This window comes from Thermobia domestica, chromosome 1 (genome assembly GCF_964235325.1).
Source record: "Thermobia domestica chromosome 1, izTheDome1.hap1.1, whole genome shotgun sequence".
In the NCBI taxonomy this organism is placed as follows: domain Eukaryota; kingdom Metazoa; phylum Arthropoda; class Insecta; order Zygentoma; family Lepismatidae; genus Thermobia; species Thermobia domestica.
In genome coordinates, this window is record NC_137454.1 from 35,115,903 (window position 1) to 35,135,215 (window position 19,313).

At 37.3% G+C, this 19,313-nt stretch overlaps 1 protein-coding gene across 2 annotated transcripts in view; it reads right to left on the reverse strand.

The window, feature by feature from the left end:
* Nucleotides 1–10,774: 10,774 nt before the first annotated feature.
* Nucleotides 10,775–19,313, reverse strand: part of LOC145665994 (gamma-glutamylcyclotransferase-like) — a 33,237-nt gene continuing 24,698 nt past the window's right edge. For both annotated transcript variants that reach the window (XM_081733105.1, XM_081733100.1), the window contains 2 exons: nucleotides 18,416–18,549; nucleotides 10,775–11,154 (listed from right to left, as the gene is read on the reverse strand). In XM_081733105.1, the coding sequence (XP_081589231.1) occupies nucleotides 10,845–11,154; nucleotides 18,416–18,549 (444 nt within the window). In that variant the 3' untranslated portion in view covers nucleotides 10,775–10,844. The remainder of the gene's footprint in view (nucleotides 11,155–18,415; nucleotides 18,550–19,313) is intronic.

A 19,313-nucleotide genomic window follows, 5' to 3' on the forward strand; every position in this document is an offset into this window, starting at 1 on the left:
AGGGGTGCATTAATATACCCATGTCTTATGAAAGGGAATGGACCCCTGTATACGCCCATATAACTATATAGGGTAATAACACCTCATCCAAGGGGATAAATTAGGTCAAAAACCCCCGAAATTTAAATTTTTGGCAATTTTTTACCCGTAAAAGGGAACGACATAGACACCCAATACTGATAGAGGTACATACTATGGTCCTAGGCTACCATACCAAATTTTTAAATTTGGCAATTTCCAAAATTTAAGGGGGGTGGTCCTATGTACCCCTGCCAAAATTTAGGGGGTGGGCCAAGGTACCCCTGCCAAAATTTAGAGGGGGTGGTCCTAGGTACCCCTAGGTCATTGACCCCGGGCTAAGGTCATTGACCTTTGACCTATGACGTCACAAAGGTCGGGGTCAAAGTCCAAAGTGAGGCCAAGTGGGGCCATTACTACTCTGTAACACCAAATGTGAGCGCTCTGCCACTGAACTGCCATACTCTTCAAAATTTCAAATCCATTTATCATACGTAGAGCATCAACTCAAGTACATTGAGAAAAATCCGTTATTCGGACAGCGTTACATTGTACAAATATACGGAATCCATACACTACAGAAAATTGTACGAAATTCAGATGCTACATACGTACTGCATTTTCTCCCGCTTATTGTTAGATGCTACATCACGCAGGCGCAGGATGTCTTGCATTTAACAGACAGTAGTATATTATATACGCATTCATATGTTACATACATATAAGCTACATATTATATACGTCCATCTGTATACGATATCCTTACCACCTATATACAGTTATACGGAAATTACGTATACAGATAGATGAAACATTTATACGGACAATATTATAAAACGTACGATTTCAGTTATACGTTTGCTATGGGATGTTACTTTAACTCCAGAAACTACGGGATTTACGCATGTAACCTATGTTTTTACGTACGCCACATACGTATTTTTCTCTGCATAGGAATGTCAGTTGGCTTTTATGAAGTTAAAGAGATGAGAGCCAAATATCTCTACCACTCAAGGTAAGAACTCTACCAATGAGCTACTTTGCCCTCTAGAATAATGAAGCTAGTTTATTGTCCTTTCATAGTTTTTCGTTTCCTTCTACATTTTTCATTCTACCGTTTTATTCACTCTTTGTCATCATAATTACTGTCTCCCTTACCCTAGTTGTGTAATCTGACACATTAAACTAAAAATAAAATCTATGTTGTGATCATACAATTCAAAACTAATAAAGAGGCATGATGCCTCCCTAATAGAGTAATCATGTCTAACATGCATGATGACTAGAGACGAAACTTTTTCGCAACAATTTTGATATTTTGAAGCATTAATTATCACAGTTTTCGTATTTATTTTTTAAACATGGCAAAGTTTTTTTTTTTAAATATGGTACTTGTAAGCAGCATATTATTGGTAGTAAGATGTATCTAATACAAAAATAAGGATATACTGTACCTTAATTAGGTGTACATTCTAGCCAATGTATTCACTGAAATATGAAATACTTGCTCTAACCTCATCCTCAGTTAAAAGATAGCATGCAACAAGAAATTATACCAGAAAAGAATCTCTCGTCTTCAACACTCGAGACTGGCAACCATATTGAACGTAACGAGCTGATAGTAAATGACCTGTGGTTAACTTTTAAACTGTTTAACAATGATACAATGTCAACTTCCTTATTCTCACTGTTGAGAATTTCAATAACCTTACTTTTAAATTCACCGTAAGCAATCAACAGATCATGAACATTTTCACCACAAAACGCAGTCAACGCTTTAAACAAAGTTCAGTTTTGATATTTACATCTTTACAGTAGCGTAGCTAGAATTTTTTTAGGGGGGGGGGGGCAATGCAGGGCCCAAGAAAATTTTGAGGGGACCATCTCCAATGAATGAAAAAGTTTTATTCACATACACACAGCATATATATATATATATATATATATATATATATATATATATATATATATATATATATATATATATATATATATTTATATATATATGTGTGTGTGTGTGTGTGTGAGTGAATGTTTTCATTTTTATTGTTCATGATTTTACTCTTTTACCGTGAAAATGTAAGAATTTACTACCTCAAACAAATAGGATACATTAATACAATTGATTTCTAATATAAGTAAGTAGTTACTTAATTACTGCGTTTAAAATATGTGTGGCTGGTTGATTTAAGTGGAATCAGAGAAATACATTTACGGGTGAAGAAAATAACTTATAGGTTCTACTTAAAAGAGAATGATTTATTCGAATGCTTACATTTATTCGAATGTTTTTCTTTGAGAGCCTTATTCTCCAGATCTCATCTTCGACAGCTTTTGAACTAGTGAATCTACAAGAATCAAACCTTCCGACATCTGCATCTACTGCATCTACTGCATCTACTTGAAATAAGGTGAAGCTCAAAGTTATAGCATGGCAGCACTTTAGCTATAACTCTCAAATTTTACCAGCCCGAAAACATTCCTTCTCGTACAGATCACACTATTTGCCGGATGGAATGATGGAAGTAAATAAATATAACAAGTTCCAGATTTGGTTTAATACCGCATAATAATATAAATAGTTGTTTGGTAGGTAAACTGTATTAATACTGTAATAATAATAATAATAATAATAATAATAATAATAATAATAATAATAATAATAATAATAATAATAATAAAGCAAAATGTAATGGATAAGAACAAATGTTCTTATGAGACGAACGTCGCACAGAAACAGAAGCTGAACTCTAACAAGACACTGATTTGATGTCCCAGTCCACTTTAAATTTTAAGCCTTGCTCTTGAAGCTTAAGTTTCACTTTAAAGTAAATTGTCAATAATTATCATGTATTGTTAATATTTCAGAAAAAAAGTCACGATTTCAGGCTTTAAATCAGTAACGAAACTAGATATTTGGTGCCCAGGGCATATTTTGCGATTAGCACTTCTTCATCAGCAACTACACCAATAAACAGACAGATTAGTTTGCTGGCAGCCGGGATAACTGCCTCGGTTACAACATCTTGTTTCAATCTGGCTGTAGTTAAATTATTTTTGGTTTATTTTACCCTTGAGCTCTAAAACTGAGTAATGAATTTGCCTTTACTTCATTTAGCCAAATCAGTGACGAAATTAGACATTTGGGGCCATATTCAGAGTCATTTTCGCGTGTTATTAGCGTCATACTAAGGACCTGCCTACTGCATGAAACATATGTTAGTCGAACTCTTTAGTATGGCGCTAGTCACGCGTCAGATCGACTCTGAATACGATCATTGGTGCCCAGGGCCAATTTTGCTATTAACACCCCTTCATCTGCATCTACATCAAGAAACAGACAGATTAGTTTGCTGGCACCCGGGGCAACTGCCTCGGTTAGAACATCTTGTTTCAATCTGGCTGTAGTTAAATTATTTTTGGTTTATTTTACCCTGGAGCTATAAAACTGAGTAATGAATTTGCCTTTACTTCATTTAGCCTAATCAGTGGCGAAATTAGACATTTGGTGCCCAGGGCAAATTTTGCGATTAGTGCTCCTTCATCTGCATCTACACCAATAAACAGACAGGTTAGTTTGCTGGCACCCGGGGCAACTGCCTCGGTTACAACATTTTGTTTCAATCTGGCTGTAGTTAAATTATTTTTGGTTTATTTTACCCTTGAGCTCTAAAACTGAGCAATGAATTTGCCTTTACTTCATTTAGCCTAATCAGTGACGAAATTAGACATTTGGTGCCCAGGGTAAATTTTGCGATTAGCGCTCCTTCATCTGCATCTACACCAATAAACAGACAGGTTAGTTTGCTGGCACCCGGGGCAACTGAATCGGTTACAACATCTTGTTTCAATCTGGCTGTAGTTAAATTATTTTTGGTTTATTTTACTGAGTAATGAATTTGCTTTACTTCATTCAAATGATGAAGTGAACACTCTTTGAAGCAAAAAGAGGAAATGTGTTTTTGTTTCCCTAATATCAAACAGTGTCAGAGCAGACATTTCAATCGGGACTCCTTACAGCAAAAGAAGTATACGAGGCCTTTTTCTTTCTTTCGTTTGCTTACCTTCACTAGTTTTTGGAATTTGACGTGAATTCAAATACACAAACACTTCACACCCACCCTCAGGGGTAGAACATTAGCATAAGATTCGGTGTGATCGATCCCTCGTGGATAAATATTTCGATTGAGGAGTTTACGAAGATTCCTTGGTGTCACTAGACAAAAAATTTATTGCCCTATTGACTCATTTCCCTCATTTCTATCCTCTGAGTTTCGTATGTTTCAAAGCCTTAAAATAAATTCAAATGTAGTTGAAATAACTTAACGCTACTATCCTGTAGTCGATGCTGAATTAATATTGTTAGTTTGCAGATTAGATTTGGAGGGGCATTAATTAGTATACCATGTTGAAAATTCATGTCACCAGTGATTTAGTGTTCTGCATAATTCCTACAATGTAATTTTCTCAGAAATGCTTACTGCTTAATGTTCTCAGAAATGCATATTTTGAAGAAGAACAAATACAAATCTGTGACAAAAATGGGTATGCACTGACTGAACTTATTGAATAGAATGTGTGTGGATCAGTTCCACAAAGTCCTGATATATATCTCTGATTACTAAACATCGGATAACGAGATGATACAACCACGGGAATAACTACCACTTTTACACAAAATAGCATTACTGCCGTAATTAAGTTGTATCATCTCGGTATCATACCTGATGGTTAGTAATCAGGAGATTGCAACACTGGCTCTGTGATAAACTTCGGAATTTCTGTAGTAGTAGCAGTTTTGGGATTAAGCTACAGTTAAAATCGTTTAAGGAAAATACTTCTGAACGATTTCTTTATAAAGAATCATTAGTTTTTGTTAGCCTAATTTCCCCAGGCTTTAGTTAGTAGTATAGGTCCACCAGGTGCTGACTCCGTTTTCCTTGGATATCGCTAGTATCGCTTGTTAACATCGCAAAAGAAGGTTTCTACAGAATTTCCAATGACCAAGAGCGTTAGGAAACTAGACATACTAGAGACAAGACCAGAAGGTAGTCGAGAAGGAGAATCAGTGTCAGTAGCAAATAGTAGGTGTTGGTAGTATTTAGTATCTTAATTTTCTCGAACAATTGGGATACGAACAGCAGAGAGAATGACAGAAATAATAAAAACTTCTGTTCTCTTCCTCTACTGTATATTAAACACGACGGCTCGATATTATTTGATAATAATAATAATAATACCAAAATATTTAATGGGTGCTATGGACTTATTCTATGGCGCCATAATCAATAGAAATTAAGTACTTAGTGTACGAAGACTTCTTTCGTCCAACACAAGTGTAATGTTTTACTGCAGTGCATGCTATTTTATCTATTATCTATTATCTATCATCTATTATCTATTTGATCTATTTTATCTATCTAACTAAGCATCTCTTATTTTAGTATGACTTTCAACATTGCAACTAATGAGAATGCCGATTGATTTAGCTTTTCTTCTGGTTCTTTGTCGAAAACAAAGAAGATAACCAGATAAGGGACGGAGGTTAAAAGAAACATACAGATGGTGAGGTCAATGCATGGGCCTTATAGATTTCGATGAATTAGATCTTGCTGTACTTACTACAAAAACGAGCCTGGAGCTTTTTACTTGGAATGCAGACTATTGCAACATACGGTATTCTGCAGTTGGTAACTCTGTTTTCGAGAGATGTTTCGGTAGTAGTTTCAGTTGTAGCCACTATCAACTCACCGTTTGTCGACATATGAATATCATTCTGTGTAAGGGGGGCCACTAGGGGAGCCAAGAATTTGAGCAAGGGGGTCTGGCCCCCAGGTCCTCCCTTGGCTCCGCCACTGCATCTTTATGAAGTGAGACAGTTTCTGGATCAAATACAGTAACTCGCAGAGCTTTTCGTACTTTCCGCACAGAATTCTCATCACTTGCTTGCGTGTAATTTTGCAGCTTCATCAATACTTTTGACACGAAAGTTTCAAGTTTACTTCAATTTCAGCCTGTTGAGAAGTACCATCCTCTTTCATTAACTCTGCAGTAGTAGACCCAAATTTTCCTGCTTGAGCTAACTCAAATTTATTTTGCAAGGGGGGCACGGTGGCTCAGTGGTAGAGTGTTCATCTCCGGTTCTTGGGGTCCCTGGTTCGATCCGAGCTCGCGCCGTGTGGACTTTGTGAGGCATTGGAAACCCCAGAAAGTGACATTACGCCATGCAGGCTTATAGATTTAATGCAGAACTTAATTTAGCGTGGTGCACGTTTTTGGAAAAAGCAACAATTTTTAAGTTAAATAGTATTGCAAATGCGCTTTTTAGTTATTATTAGCAATAATTAGCAAGAATTTCACTTTTTCGCTTTTATTCGCAGTAATTCCGAATTTCGCAAAAATTCGCGATAATATAAACGTGATTTCTGGCTCTGAAACGAAAAGTTTGAGGTTTTCTGAAACATATACGCGTTTATTTAACATTTCGCAAATATCGCATTTGCGAAAAAGTTTCGTGTCTAATGATGATGACAACGTACATCACCAAAAGTTAAAAAAAAAAAAAAAACAGTGACACACACTTCTAAGATTAACATACATTCATTCCTAACTGAGACGCAGACATTGCTTCTGCCAACGAGAAAATCCACGAACAAAATGTGTATCATAAACTTAATGGTCTACAACCAAATTATCGATGACTACCATCAACGGTGAGCGCTCTTTCACTGAGCTATCATAACACATGACTTACCCTAGAGAAACTAGCTAAGACTAAATATAAATATAAAAACAATCCACATTATGCAGATTCGTTTTGACGTATGATTAGTGTCATACTAAATTCTTGACTATTGCAGGAAACATATGTTAGTGAAACTCTTTAGTATGGCACTAATCATGCGTCAAAACGACTCTGCGTAAGGCCCCTTATTTCTAACTTTACCCCATCTTTACAATACTAGCCACCTCCCCTCTGCCCTAATGCTAGCGCATGTGCGTTTAGTATATGTGGCCCTAGATTCGATTCCTTGTAAAAGAGCAGAAGAAATTAATTTCACAATCATTCCATTTCATTTATCATCTCTCTCTTTTAGCATAAAAATTAGAAAAGTGGGACGATAAACTAAAAATTTTAATCAAGCGCACGTGGTCCTAGGTTTGTTTCCCGATGGAAGCACAAAAATATAGTTTCACGACCATTCACTTTATTAACCATTCGTCTCCTTTACCGCTAATGGCATAAACAGGAAACGTTAACCTAAAAAAATCAAAGATGGCAAGGTGGCTCAGTAATACAGCGCTTACCTCTGGTACATGCGAACCCTAGCTCGATTCCCGGACAAGTAAGTTTGTGGACATTGTGTTCGTGGTGTTCTCGGGATACTCCCATTCCTTCCACATTTTCATTCCACCAATTTTTCCACCTCATTCACTTATCTTATGTCCTCTGTGCTAAGAAACTGATAACCCTGAACTCCAAAAATTTTTTTACACATGCCTTCAATGGTATCCAAGCATTAAGACGACATAAGACCTGCATCTACAAATGTCACAAATCGAACCTAGACCTCTACTGTTATTTTATCGTCATTAAGACAATGTAAGACGTGCATCAGCAGCCGAACGTAGGATCCCAACCATATGACCTCTCATCGTCAACTATCAAGTGTGGCAATGCCCTTCTATCATCCCTGGTCCTGCCAAGTGAACTTTGTGGTGGACAAACACCGTGTGCGTGGGTTTTCTCGGGGTTCTCCCGTTTCCTCCCACTTTCTTCATTCCACCATTTCATTTATCTCTCATCATCACCGTCTCCTTTATCCTAACCGGCATAACCGTGAGACGTACAACTTAAAAAATTCATATTTCCCTTCTATCATATTATATCTATCTATCTATCTATCTATCTATCTATCTATCTATCTATCTATCTATCTATCTATCTATCTATCTATCTATCTATCTATATCTATATCTATCTATCTATCTATCTATCTATCTATCTATCTATCTATATATATATATATATATATATATATATATATATATATCGGGTGTTCTAAAAATGGCGCTCGCGGACCACAGAGCACTATTATATTTATTCTACAGGCCAAAATAAAGCAAAAACGTTATATGATAATATGCCCTCCGGGGCCTCCTTCAGCCGCTATGGGGAATCAAAATTTCACAATGTGGCAACGTCGCAGATTAACTTCGAGCCATTAGTATTAGTATTACTCTAGGAATACAACAAGCAGTTGAATCGATTGCTACACTAATAACCGCCTTATGCAGAGTCATTTTGACGTAAGATTAGCGTCAAACTTAAGACCTGACTATTGCAGGGAACTTATGTTAGTCGATCTCTTTAGTATGGCACTAATCAAGCGTCAAAATGACTCTGCATAAGGCCCTAAGTGACTAGTGTCAATCAATATCGACTTTAGCTGCCATCTGCAAAGAATCGATATAACTATTTGACATATTGATAGGTCTAATCTATGATTCTTTGTTTGCGACGTTCCCACGTCGTGCAGTTTGTGTCTCCGAATGAAAACTCGAAAGATATACAAATATATAGGGTGTTTAATAAGTAATGGTCATAAATTAAACCGTAGATAGTACACGCCAAAACTAACAAAAAAGTCTCAGTAAACATGTGTCCGCAAACGCTTCGTAACGGAGATAGGGGCTGTTGAAAGTGTGGGAAAATGAAATTTAGAGACGAATATCTCAAAAAGTATGATTCGGACAGAGGGCGGTCCAATGAATGACTATCGAAGTCAGCCCAGCGGTATGCAGAAATGCATGGTTGATAACTCTGCAATGCGCGCGCAAGGGATTCCCCAAAGAAACGGAGGGATTCCCGGAACGCGTGCTATAGGCAGTGGACGAAAACCCAGGAACGAGCACAAGACGTGTGGGACTTGCCGAAGGCGTATCCAATGCTTTCGTACGGCACATTCTCCATGAACAGCAGTTGTAACCATACCATCTGCAACGTGTCCAACCTCTGACCCCCACAGACTTTCCGGTGAGAATGCAGTTTTGTCAGTAGCTCCGAAGACAAATTACTGGCAATCATCATTTCACTGATGACGTACTATTTACTGATGAAGCACAATTCACTCAGGATGGCATTGTAAATTTTCACAAATTTCATATCTGGGCCACTGAGAATCCACTTGCAATAGTGAATTTAGGACATCAACGTAGGTTTTCCTTAAACGTGTGGGTAGCACTTAGGTGATCAGCTCGTATTGCCATTCTTTCTTCCTAATGCATTAACAGGGATCAAATATTTGAGATTTCTCCAACACGATTTGCCGCTTCTACTCGAAGATATACCTCTCGATAGGCGTCAGCGACTGTGGTTTATGCATGACGGAGCGCCAGCATATTTCTTTAACCGTGTCAGAGAACATTTACATGCCCGATTCGGACGAAAGTGGATAGGACGTGGGGGTCCTATTGCTTGGCCACCGCGCTCCCCGGACTTAAATCCTTTAGATTTCATTCTCTGGGGCCATGTGAAATCGCAAGTTTATTCTACCCATGTTGCAACATTAGAAGACGTTCGAGAAAGGGTTGAACAATATTGCGGACATATTCAACAGGATGCCAACATGTTATCACGAGTACGTGGATCTTTGCGAAGACAGGTACGAGCATGCATTCGCATGAATGGACGACATTCCAACATTTACTTTAATGATTAAATAAGTTAATTTCTTATGCAACTCTTCTGTAGTTACACATCTGGGTGTTTACTGTTTACCTTATGATTAATACTGTACACATTACCAACATGACGATTTCTGTTTGTTGATATGGACAAACACGACATGTCCATCATTTTTCGCTTGTTGTAATACACGTACGCGTTCAACATGTGGAATGTTTCATATTCGCCTCCCACATACTCGAATGTTGTAATGCTTTTCCCATTGCAACCCAGTTTGCGGATATTCGTTAACTGCTTAGCACATAATGCTTCATCAGTGCCTTGCATACCGTTTGATTTACCTAAGTGCTGCTACACTTGTACGTATGCATTAGTTGTCGGAATTCTTCCTGGAACCATTTACAACGTACATCACCACACTTCAATTGCCTCCCTCATTTCCTGCTGGTTATGCAACCACACACGGCACGTAAACATTGTTCGCCATTTTGTATCTTTTCGAACTTTCGACCTGGTACCACGATTTATGAATTACTGGTGGCTAGACTCGCTCTCGACGTTCATCTCGAGCCCCATTTCCTTGGACAATTTTCCGGGAATCCCTTGCGCGCGCATTGCAGAGTTATCAACCATGCATTTCTGCATAGCGGAGGTCTAACCTCGATAGTCATTCATTGGACCGCCCTCTGTTCGAATCATACTTTTTGAGATATTCGTTTCTAAATTTCATTTTCCCACACTTTCGACGCCCCTATCTCCGTTACGAAGCGTTTGCGGACACATGTTTACTAAGACTTTTTTGTTAGTTTTGGCGTGTACTATCTACGGTTTAATTTATGACCATTACTTATTAAACACCCTGTATACATATTTGCTTTATTTTGACTTGCAGATTAATGCTCTGTTGTCCGCCGGCGCTATATATATAGCCTATATCACGCTTGGCTTGACACTGAGTGCATGAACTCATGAACTCTCTCTTGACGACATTCTGAGTATAATCAGGTGACCAACTAAAATGTGCATCACATTGTAAAGAACCGTTATAAGAATTGCATACACTATCTGAAACAGTTATTTAATGACATTATTTATAAACGTTTTAAGATTTACAGATAATAAACACTATACTGAAAACTCAATTGTCTTTCTGACAGTCTGGCAAATTTATTGACAATGGAATATCCACTTTACCACAGTAACCATTGTGAGGAATTCTTTTCAACTGACTGATATAAGAATGAGGTAGTTCCGATTGGCGAGCGCCCTCGAGGATCACGTGACGATATGCAACTGAGGGTCGTCTTTCCATTGGTAGAACATCACCTTCTGACAACTTAGGAGGTGAGTTGCTCAAGCGGTATGTCCTACAAATCATTGAGTCACCATTAGACTTGCTTACTACAACATTTACGGGAAAATATAAGCCTTTTGGAACACCTTCCTGTCTGCAAATAGAAAGACACAAAAATATTTATTTTGTTGTATGTTATAGTAGCCTACTACTTGATAGGATCTGTGTACTTCGAAGAATTTAGGCAATTAATTCGGACATTATCATTTTTTGTGCCAACAATAATTTTAATCTTTCTAACTCTTAATACACAGACACATATTGTCGATGTTTTCACGAATTTTAATATATTCTTCAGTAATTATGAAGTAAAGCAAAATTTGCGACTTTCAACGTCCTTTCTTTTTCGACATCAAAATTTTGCACATTCTCCGGTCCTTGATGTGTGGAAAATAGCATAATCGCCAGTTCTTGAAAATGTCAACGGTATAGAATTTTATTTTCACGGCGATCATAAAATATTCTCTCTGTAAATTTACGGGAAAATATAAGCCTTTTGGAACACCTTCCTGTCTGCAAATAGAAAGACACAAAAATATTTATTTTGTTGTATGTTATAGTAGCCTACTACTTGATAGGATCTGTGTACTTCGAAGAATTTAGGCCATTAATTCGGACATTATCATTTTTTGTGCCAACAATAATTTTAATCTTTCTAACTCTTAATACACAGACACATATTGTCGATGTTTTCACGAATTTTAATATATTCTTCAGTAATTATGAAGTAAAGCAAAATTTGCGACTTTCAACGTCCTTTCTTTTTCGACATCAAAATTTTGCACATTCTCCGGTCCTTGATGTGTGGAAAATAGCATAATCGCCAGTTCTTGAAAATGTCAACGGTATAGAATTTTATTTTCACGGCGATCATAAAATATTCTCTCTGTAAGTAGCATACCCAGAAATTTTTGCCCATGGAATGTTCGTCCGAATTCAGGTACGAAAGTCGGCAGTCAGCTACTGTTACTACTTCTAAGGCTATCATTTTCTTAAATCTAACTGAGCAGAAGTTGTGTATTGTGGATTCCTGTCACCACGACATGGCGCGTTCTCAGGTTGCGGATCGAGAAAAAGGCCTCTACATATAGAAGTTAGCTGCGAATATACTGAATAAGCGGTCACGGACAGACGACAAGGATTGGTCCTCTTGGGGGTTTGGGAGGCTAACCTCATCCTGTAAAAAGAAGGCACTTGTTCAGAAACATTCACAGAAGTCTCGGACCAGGACTGATAAACTGGGACAACCTCAGCAAAAGAAAATGGGCATGAGATTTAGAACATGGAATATTAGAAATCTTTATAGAACAGGCGCGTTAAAATTCGTAACGAGTGAGTTATGGAAATACTGGGAGGACGTAGTAAGAGTTCAGGAAGTTAGGTGGGAAGGAAATGTAAGAAACACAAATCTTCGGGTGTAGACGAACTTACACCCGTGTCAATTTTATCTGGAGCCGAAAATTTGTGAAACAAATAAACAAACTTTTTCTCCTTATCTGGAACAAGGAAGAATCGCCACAAGAGTGGAAAGAATCAATCGTTGTCCCAATACACAAGAAAGGCGAAAAAACTGATTGTAATAATTATCGAGGCATTTCCCTTCTGTCAACATCCTATCAAATCCTCTCAAACGTTCTATTAGCAAGATTGATCCCATACGAATATTAAATTATTGGAGATTATCAGTGCGGATTTAGACGAAATCGATCACCTATCGACCAAATATTTACCATTCGACAAATAGTCGAAAAGAAGTGGGAATACAATACCACGGTACATCAACTATTTATTGATTTTAGAAAGGCTTACAACTTAGTTAAGAAACATCGTACAAAATTCTTACAGAATTTGGAATACCGAAAAAGCTAACTAGATTAATTAAGGCATGTTTAAATGAATCCCGAAGTCAAGTCCGGGTAGGAAAATTTTTGTTCACGAACTTTGAAGTCGAGAATGGCCAGAAACAAGTAGATGCATTGTCGTAATTATTATTCAACTTTGTTCTGGAGTACTCTATAAGGAAAATCAAAGATATCAACAATTGCCTATTTGAATGGTATTCACCAGGCTATGGCTTATGCTGATGATGTAAACTTAATAGGGGATGATGGGAAAACAATACGAGAATGCAGAGAAAACTAAATACATGGAAGTTCGTCGGGATCGTAATACGGCAAATTACGGATGCGTTAAAATATCAAATAATATTTTTGGTAAAGTAGATACTTTCAAATATCTAGGATCAATATTAACAGACAAAAACCATATTCACGAAGAAATTAAATGTCGAATAAAAGCAGGGAATTTGTGTTATTATTCAGTTCAAAATCTCTTGTCGTCGCTAATTCTGTCGGGGAATTCGAAGCTTAAAATATATAAAACTATAATCATCCATGTTGTCCTGTATGGTTGCGAAACATGGTCGCTTACTCTGAGAAAATAACTGAAAGTATTTGAGAACAAGATCCTGAAACGAATATTCGGACCCAAGAGGAACTGGAATGGGGAATTGCGGAAACTTCATAACGAGGAACTACATAATTTATATGGTTTACCAAACATTATTAGGGTCATCAAGTCTAGGAGGCTCAGGTGGGCAGGTCATGTAACTAGGATAGGAGAACGTAGGAACGCTTTCAAAGTCTTAACCGGAAGGCCATTTGGAAAATGACCATTACAAAGACCTAGGCTCAAATGAGAGGACGATATTAAGATGGATCTCGCAGAAATAGGAATACAAAATAGAAACTGCATCTAGTTGGATAATGGTAGAAGTCAATGGAGAGCTTTTGTGAACGCGGCATTGAACCTTCAGGTTCCATAGGCCATGGAGTTAGTTAGCTGAGCAGAAGTTCATCTGGACATACACCAATCTGAAAGGAAAATTCGACGTTTAGCGTCCTGTTAACCAGTAAGACTATATGAGACGTGGCCGTACAACTGAAAGTTGGGCTCAAACGACATGAGCTCCCATCAGGAATCGAGCCCTGCTCTCAAGAGGCAAAAGTGCGTAAGGTAACCGTATAGCCACGATGGAGTTCCCGAAGAGAGAAGAGCAGCGCATGGACTCCATCTCTGCTTCAGGTATCTTGGCATTCAAACGGGAAGCTTGTGATCGATGCGAATATGAATAAGCCAACTGTCAACAGTCGTGTTGTCAGATTTGTTTCTAGAGAGCAAAATGCAGGTTTATATAATACATAAATATGTTGACAAATGCACACAGACAAACATACTCTAAGACACACAAACACAAAGCAAGTTAAAAGAAAAACTGCTCTAATGGGAATGAAATTTGACCACACACAAATGAGTAAAGTCTGATATCATTTAAACAATGAAAATTGTAATAAAACGAACTTTCGATATCAATTGGTTGGTAAAGAAATTCAGGCATAGGCCAAGCTTTAAGGAACATTGATGCTGTAATTAGAGCATGGAAAAGAGTCGAGCCCCTGTGTACAGAAAAAGAAATAATGTAGAAGAATACCCTCCCAAAAAGATGATTCTATGTGATTCTATCATAATTAAAAATATTGTAAGTTACTTCCCACAGGTAAAAATCGTGTAACTTTGTACATTATGTCTCGATCTCGATACCAAAATCTGTTTCAACTCCCCTTCCCTGTTGAGGTAACCCTCAACTATAAACAAAAATCCAACCACCGAGTCCAAATTCAATGTTGAACCCTTAAATGTATAACTGTACCCTACGGAACAAATTTACACAGCTTTTAATGCCACGAATAAATATAATATGCGCACAGACATATGAGTAGCAGTTGGCAACGCAAAGCGAACATGTCCGACCTCAGCTTTAGGAACAATTTTATGAGTCACTTGCGGTCTACTGTCATAGTGCCGCTTCCTGTTCGGAAAAAGGCTAATCGCACGTTATCCGGCGTCAGTCCGAATACGAAATCGAGCCGCACCAGTGACAGGAGCCCAAATATCGACCATAGATGGAAAACCAAAAGCGTGTGACGGCACTTGCTAATGGCGATGTAAGTCTAAGAGATTATTCATACTTATACAGGGACAGCATAGTTTCGAAGTCTTAAAAATTAAAGTGTGGCTGGAAGATAAATTTATTGTGTTGGTCTAAACAGAATAGCATTTTTGGTAAGTGGACAAAGTGTAGCTTCTTGACTTATAGAAGTGCACTTAAAGTAACTTACGTTGAATGTTCGTGTTCGTCAAGTAAATCTTATTGCTAATTGAGTAAACTCTTCATGTAAATTAGATAAAATACAACATTGAAATAAAAAGAAATGAAGTGTCATTTTCTGTACCTTAGTTCTCATTATTGACATATTGTTCTAACTTCTGCTATTATTTTACTACAGCCACTCCATATATATTATCTAATTGACATGAGTGAGTCCGAAGTCCATCCAACATCTTTATCAATCAACAATCGTAAATATGTGTATTCACGTTTCATTGTTTATCTAAATGTATCATTTTTCTCCATGTTCATTTCTGTGTTCACTTTCTTATAGTTTCCTTTATTATCTCTATTAATGTATATCTTTTTGCATATTTCTAGCCAGTTTCGTTCATACTATTAGGCTTATACCTAATGAAAAACTCAATCCGCAAATGATGAATGATTATGGTTGAGAATATCGTAATGTCCTGGTTACGAGAATAAATAAATAAAATACAAAAATAACGCTTGGCTCGCTCATTCATTAATTCTCTATTACACTACTCCTTAAATCTTCTGACCTAAAAGAGAGTGTAGCCCTCTTAAAGGATGCTAGTCTCTGGCCAGCTTTATAAAATAAGTAAAACAAAGAGTGCTTGTAGACTACTACACGGCAATCATAGTCTCAAGGTACCAACACGCTGGTCGCCTACACAGTGTAGGCTGTAGGATGCTGTCGTCGGACTAATGAAGAGTTACTTCTTGTATTAAATCCGTTCTGTGGAGACCACAGTGTATATCTGTAGTACTAGGATGATGACAACAAACATCCATCGCGTACAAGGAGCCTACGACACACCGGATAATCGTTCATGAACCATGAAACGTCAGTGGTCCATTCGTGAAATATAGCATGCAAAACAAAGGGTTCCTCAGCAAATACGTCGTCGAACCAGAAATGAATTGCGACCAACATTGCAATGAGAACTCTCGTGTCCCCTGTATGAGAGAACATACACTGAACAATCAATGGTTAGAAATAGACCTACGTTTCTGAGGTGCTTTCGCACACCAATGCCACTTATTCATCAACAATAACATCTTCGATGGTGTCCTGAAAGACTGTAGCGGCAAGCCGAATGGAGGGCAGTTGAGTTCATCAATGAGAATCATTTATATCTAGGTTACAATGACAGTCGAACGCGTGTCCATAGACCTGCTGCTAAACGGAAGGATCTAACTGTCTTCACTCTTGCCACGGAGGACACACATATGGGATTCTTATGTGAGGAGAGAGTTTATTAGTCGCCTATTGTATTGGCTAAGGAGAGTATGACTAGTAGTTGTAAAATCGTGACGTTGTTACTCTGGTCATCTAAACTTGGTATACACTTTGTGTAACCCTTTCTTTCAGCACGACAACACGCATCCCCAGATAACGAAGGCAACCCAGCGTGCTCTACTCTACATATGTCTTCTATCTTGGTCTGATAGGTCTCCAAACACAAGTCGTACCGAGTATGTCTGATGCATGGTGGGACTGCACCTGATCACTAGTTGGGCTCTACCAAGGACCATCCATTTTGCATTTCAAAATGTACCGGTACTACAGTGAGCGTGGAGTACTGTACCTGAGACAGAAATTCAGGATTTTTTATGACTGCTACCTGACGAAACAGTTGTATGACTTTGGGGTAGTTATACACGCTAGTAAGATGAGCACTGTGTATTTCAACAACATATATGAGACGTTCTGGATATCCATGGCCGTCAGGTTAAAATCATTACACCTACCATCACATCTTCTGTATCTTAATTTGGGCAGATGCTTTAGCTCTTGCTGAGCTTCCTTAAATAAGTTTCTATTTGTATTCATAATTAAAGTAGTATCGGGAAAAATGCAACGCATCCATTTCAGTGGAGTTATATTTATTTCTCTTTGATGTCTAGTATTAGTGCTTGCTTCCCTTATACCTTGGTTCACACTTCCTTTCTGTTTGATGATCTACGTTTTAACAATATCTCGCATCAATTTTCCGATACTCAGAACAGAAATCTCAAAATTCGAGGTTCGGAAAATATGCTTTCAGAGGTATTTAGATTATAAAAATATTAGAAGTATTTAGATTAAAGTATACGCAAAATGATCCAACGTATCATGAGACTAATCAAGAACTTTCATGATTCTAAGTTCAAATCTGTTGAAGATATGGTGCCTGAAAGTAATTAAAGTATCGAACTGTCATAAGCGCAATATCGAGCAGCCATACAGTTCTTACATCTGAAAGGGAAGAAAGCCAAGGAGATCCATGGAGAGATAAAATCTTTTCATGGTAACCTGTGCCCATCCTTAAGCAGTATTAAACCATGGAAGAGACAGCTGAAATGTGGACAATTGAGTTTGGATAACGAACTGAAAATAGTAGACCTTGTTCAACGATTTTTTGGATTGCAAGAGCGTTATTTTTATTGATTATTTAAACTATGTGAATAGTGTGACTGGTACATATAACAGGGTTTATTTAAAAAAAAATCATGATCCCCTTATGGTAAAGCGCCGTGGTATGCTCATCAAAGATTTTCGCGGAAGTGGGCAATGCTTCCGTCCACAAAGTCCGAGAAGCAAGGAATCTTGAACAAGGTTTCGTCTAACAATTACTGCCCCATCTGTCATATTATCTTGATCTCGAGCCATCAGACTTTTACTTGCTATCCGAAATGAACGAGTCGCTGAAAGGAAGGAGTTTTTCTTCAGATACAGAGGTCGTCTTCGAAGTGGAGCACTATTTTCTAGTCAGTCTGACTCATTCTATAAAGAAGGGCTGTGGAAGCTGAAAGATCGGTTGCAGAAGTACGTTATTTGTACGATTACTATGTGTAGTAATATGTAAGTAGGGCAAAACTTCAGAAATGATGGTGTAGTTACTGCTCTGCTTCTTCATCACATAGTTCGCCATCTGAAGTAAATTTTCCACGACTTCGAAGGAGGCGCGGATCAATTGCGTATCGATTATAGGAAGATAATAAATTGGAAATAGTTTTTTTCAAGCAAGACAAGATACAACTCGCGCAAACAATTGAAAAGCGAGGAATATTTTATTCAAGTGATCAATAAAATTAACGGTAAGTAAGAGACTATGTTGTTCATGTAAACATTATTTTGCTTGAATAATTATAAAGCAATAAAACAAGCGGAAACACCAACCTATCAAGATTTTCAAGATCAGACGACTTAATCTCCCAAACAGCACCCCATACACATTGGTTTTCGTCTGGCTCTATAGTTGCTGCTGCTCCTCCCCAAGCTTCAGACCATCCATTGAAATCGAGACGATAGTTCTGAAAAAAATGTATAGCAATTTGAACTGAACTCCGTCCTGAAAATAAACAATGATACAGCTTGGACAAATTTAATAGATGAACTGGAAATAAAATTTATAGGTGAATTTTTTTTATGTCCCCAACTTTACTCTGTAAAGTGAACCAAGCAAGGCTGAGTGCAATAGATTGTTTGATATTTTTTTCTGAATTTCTAAATATTAATTACAAAAGTGACAAAAATTCGTTATAATTGGAGGTTAATTAGGCTTGAAATTTATAAATTATATTGGATTTTAAATCTTAATAGGAATTTCAATTGCTATTAGTAAATTAAGCCCAGATTATCCATAATTTTCCTTAGTTTGACAAGATTTGTTATCTTTGAACTGTCTTTACTATTTTGTATTCTGTAGACGTTCAATATACGGTCGACTATTAGCTACATGTTCACCTTTACATATTTGGCTTTGTAGTTAAATCTTGTAAATACTTAAGTTTATTAGAATCGAGATTTGAAACTGAAACTGAATTAATGAGATTCGAGACTTGAATTTTGCATGTATGTTTAGTTTCTTTATGGTAATTTCTGTTTAACCGATTTCAAGTATTTGAATTATTTTATCTGACTTGACTTGTTTAACGGTGTTTAACGGTATGGTCAACTGACAATTGGCTGCATATTCACCTTCGCAGATTTGGCTGTAATAAAATTGTTATATGAAAATCTGATTTTTGTGTTTTTTGTTGTTGAATATTGATTTGTGTGCCAGAATAATGGATTA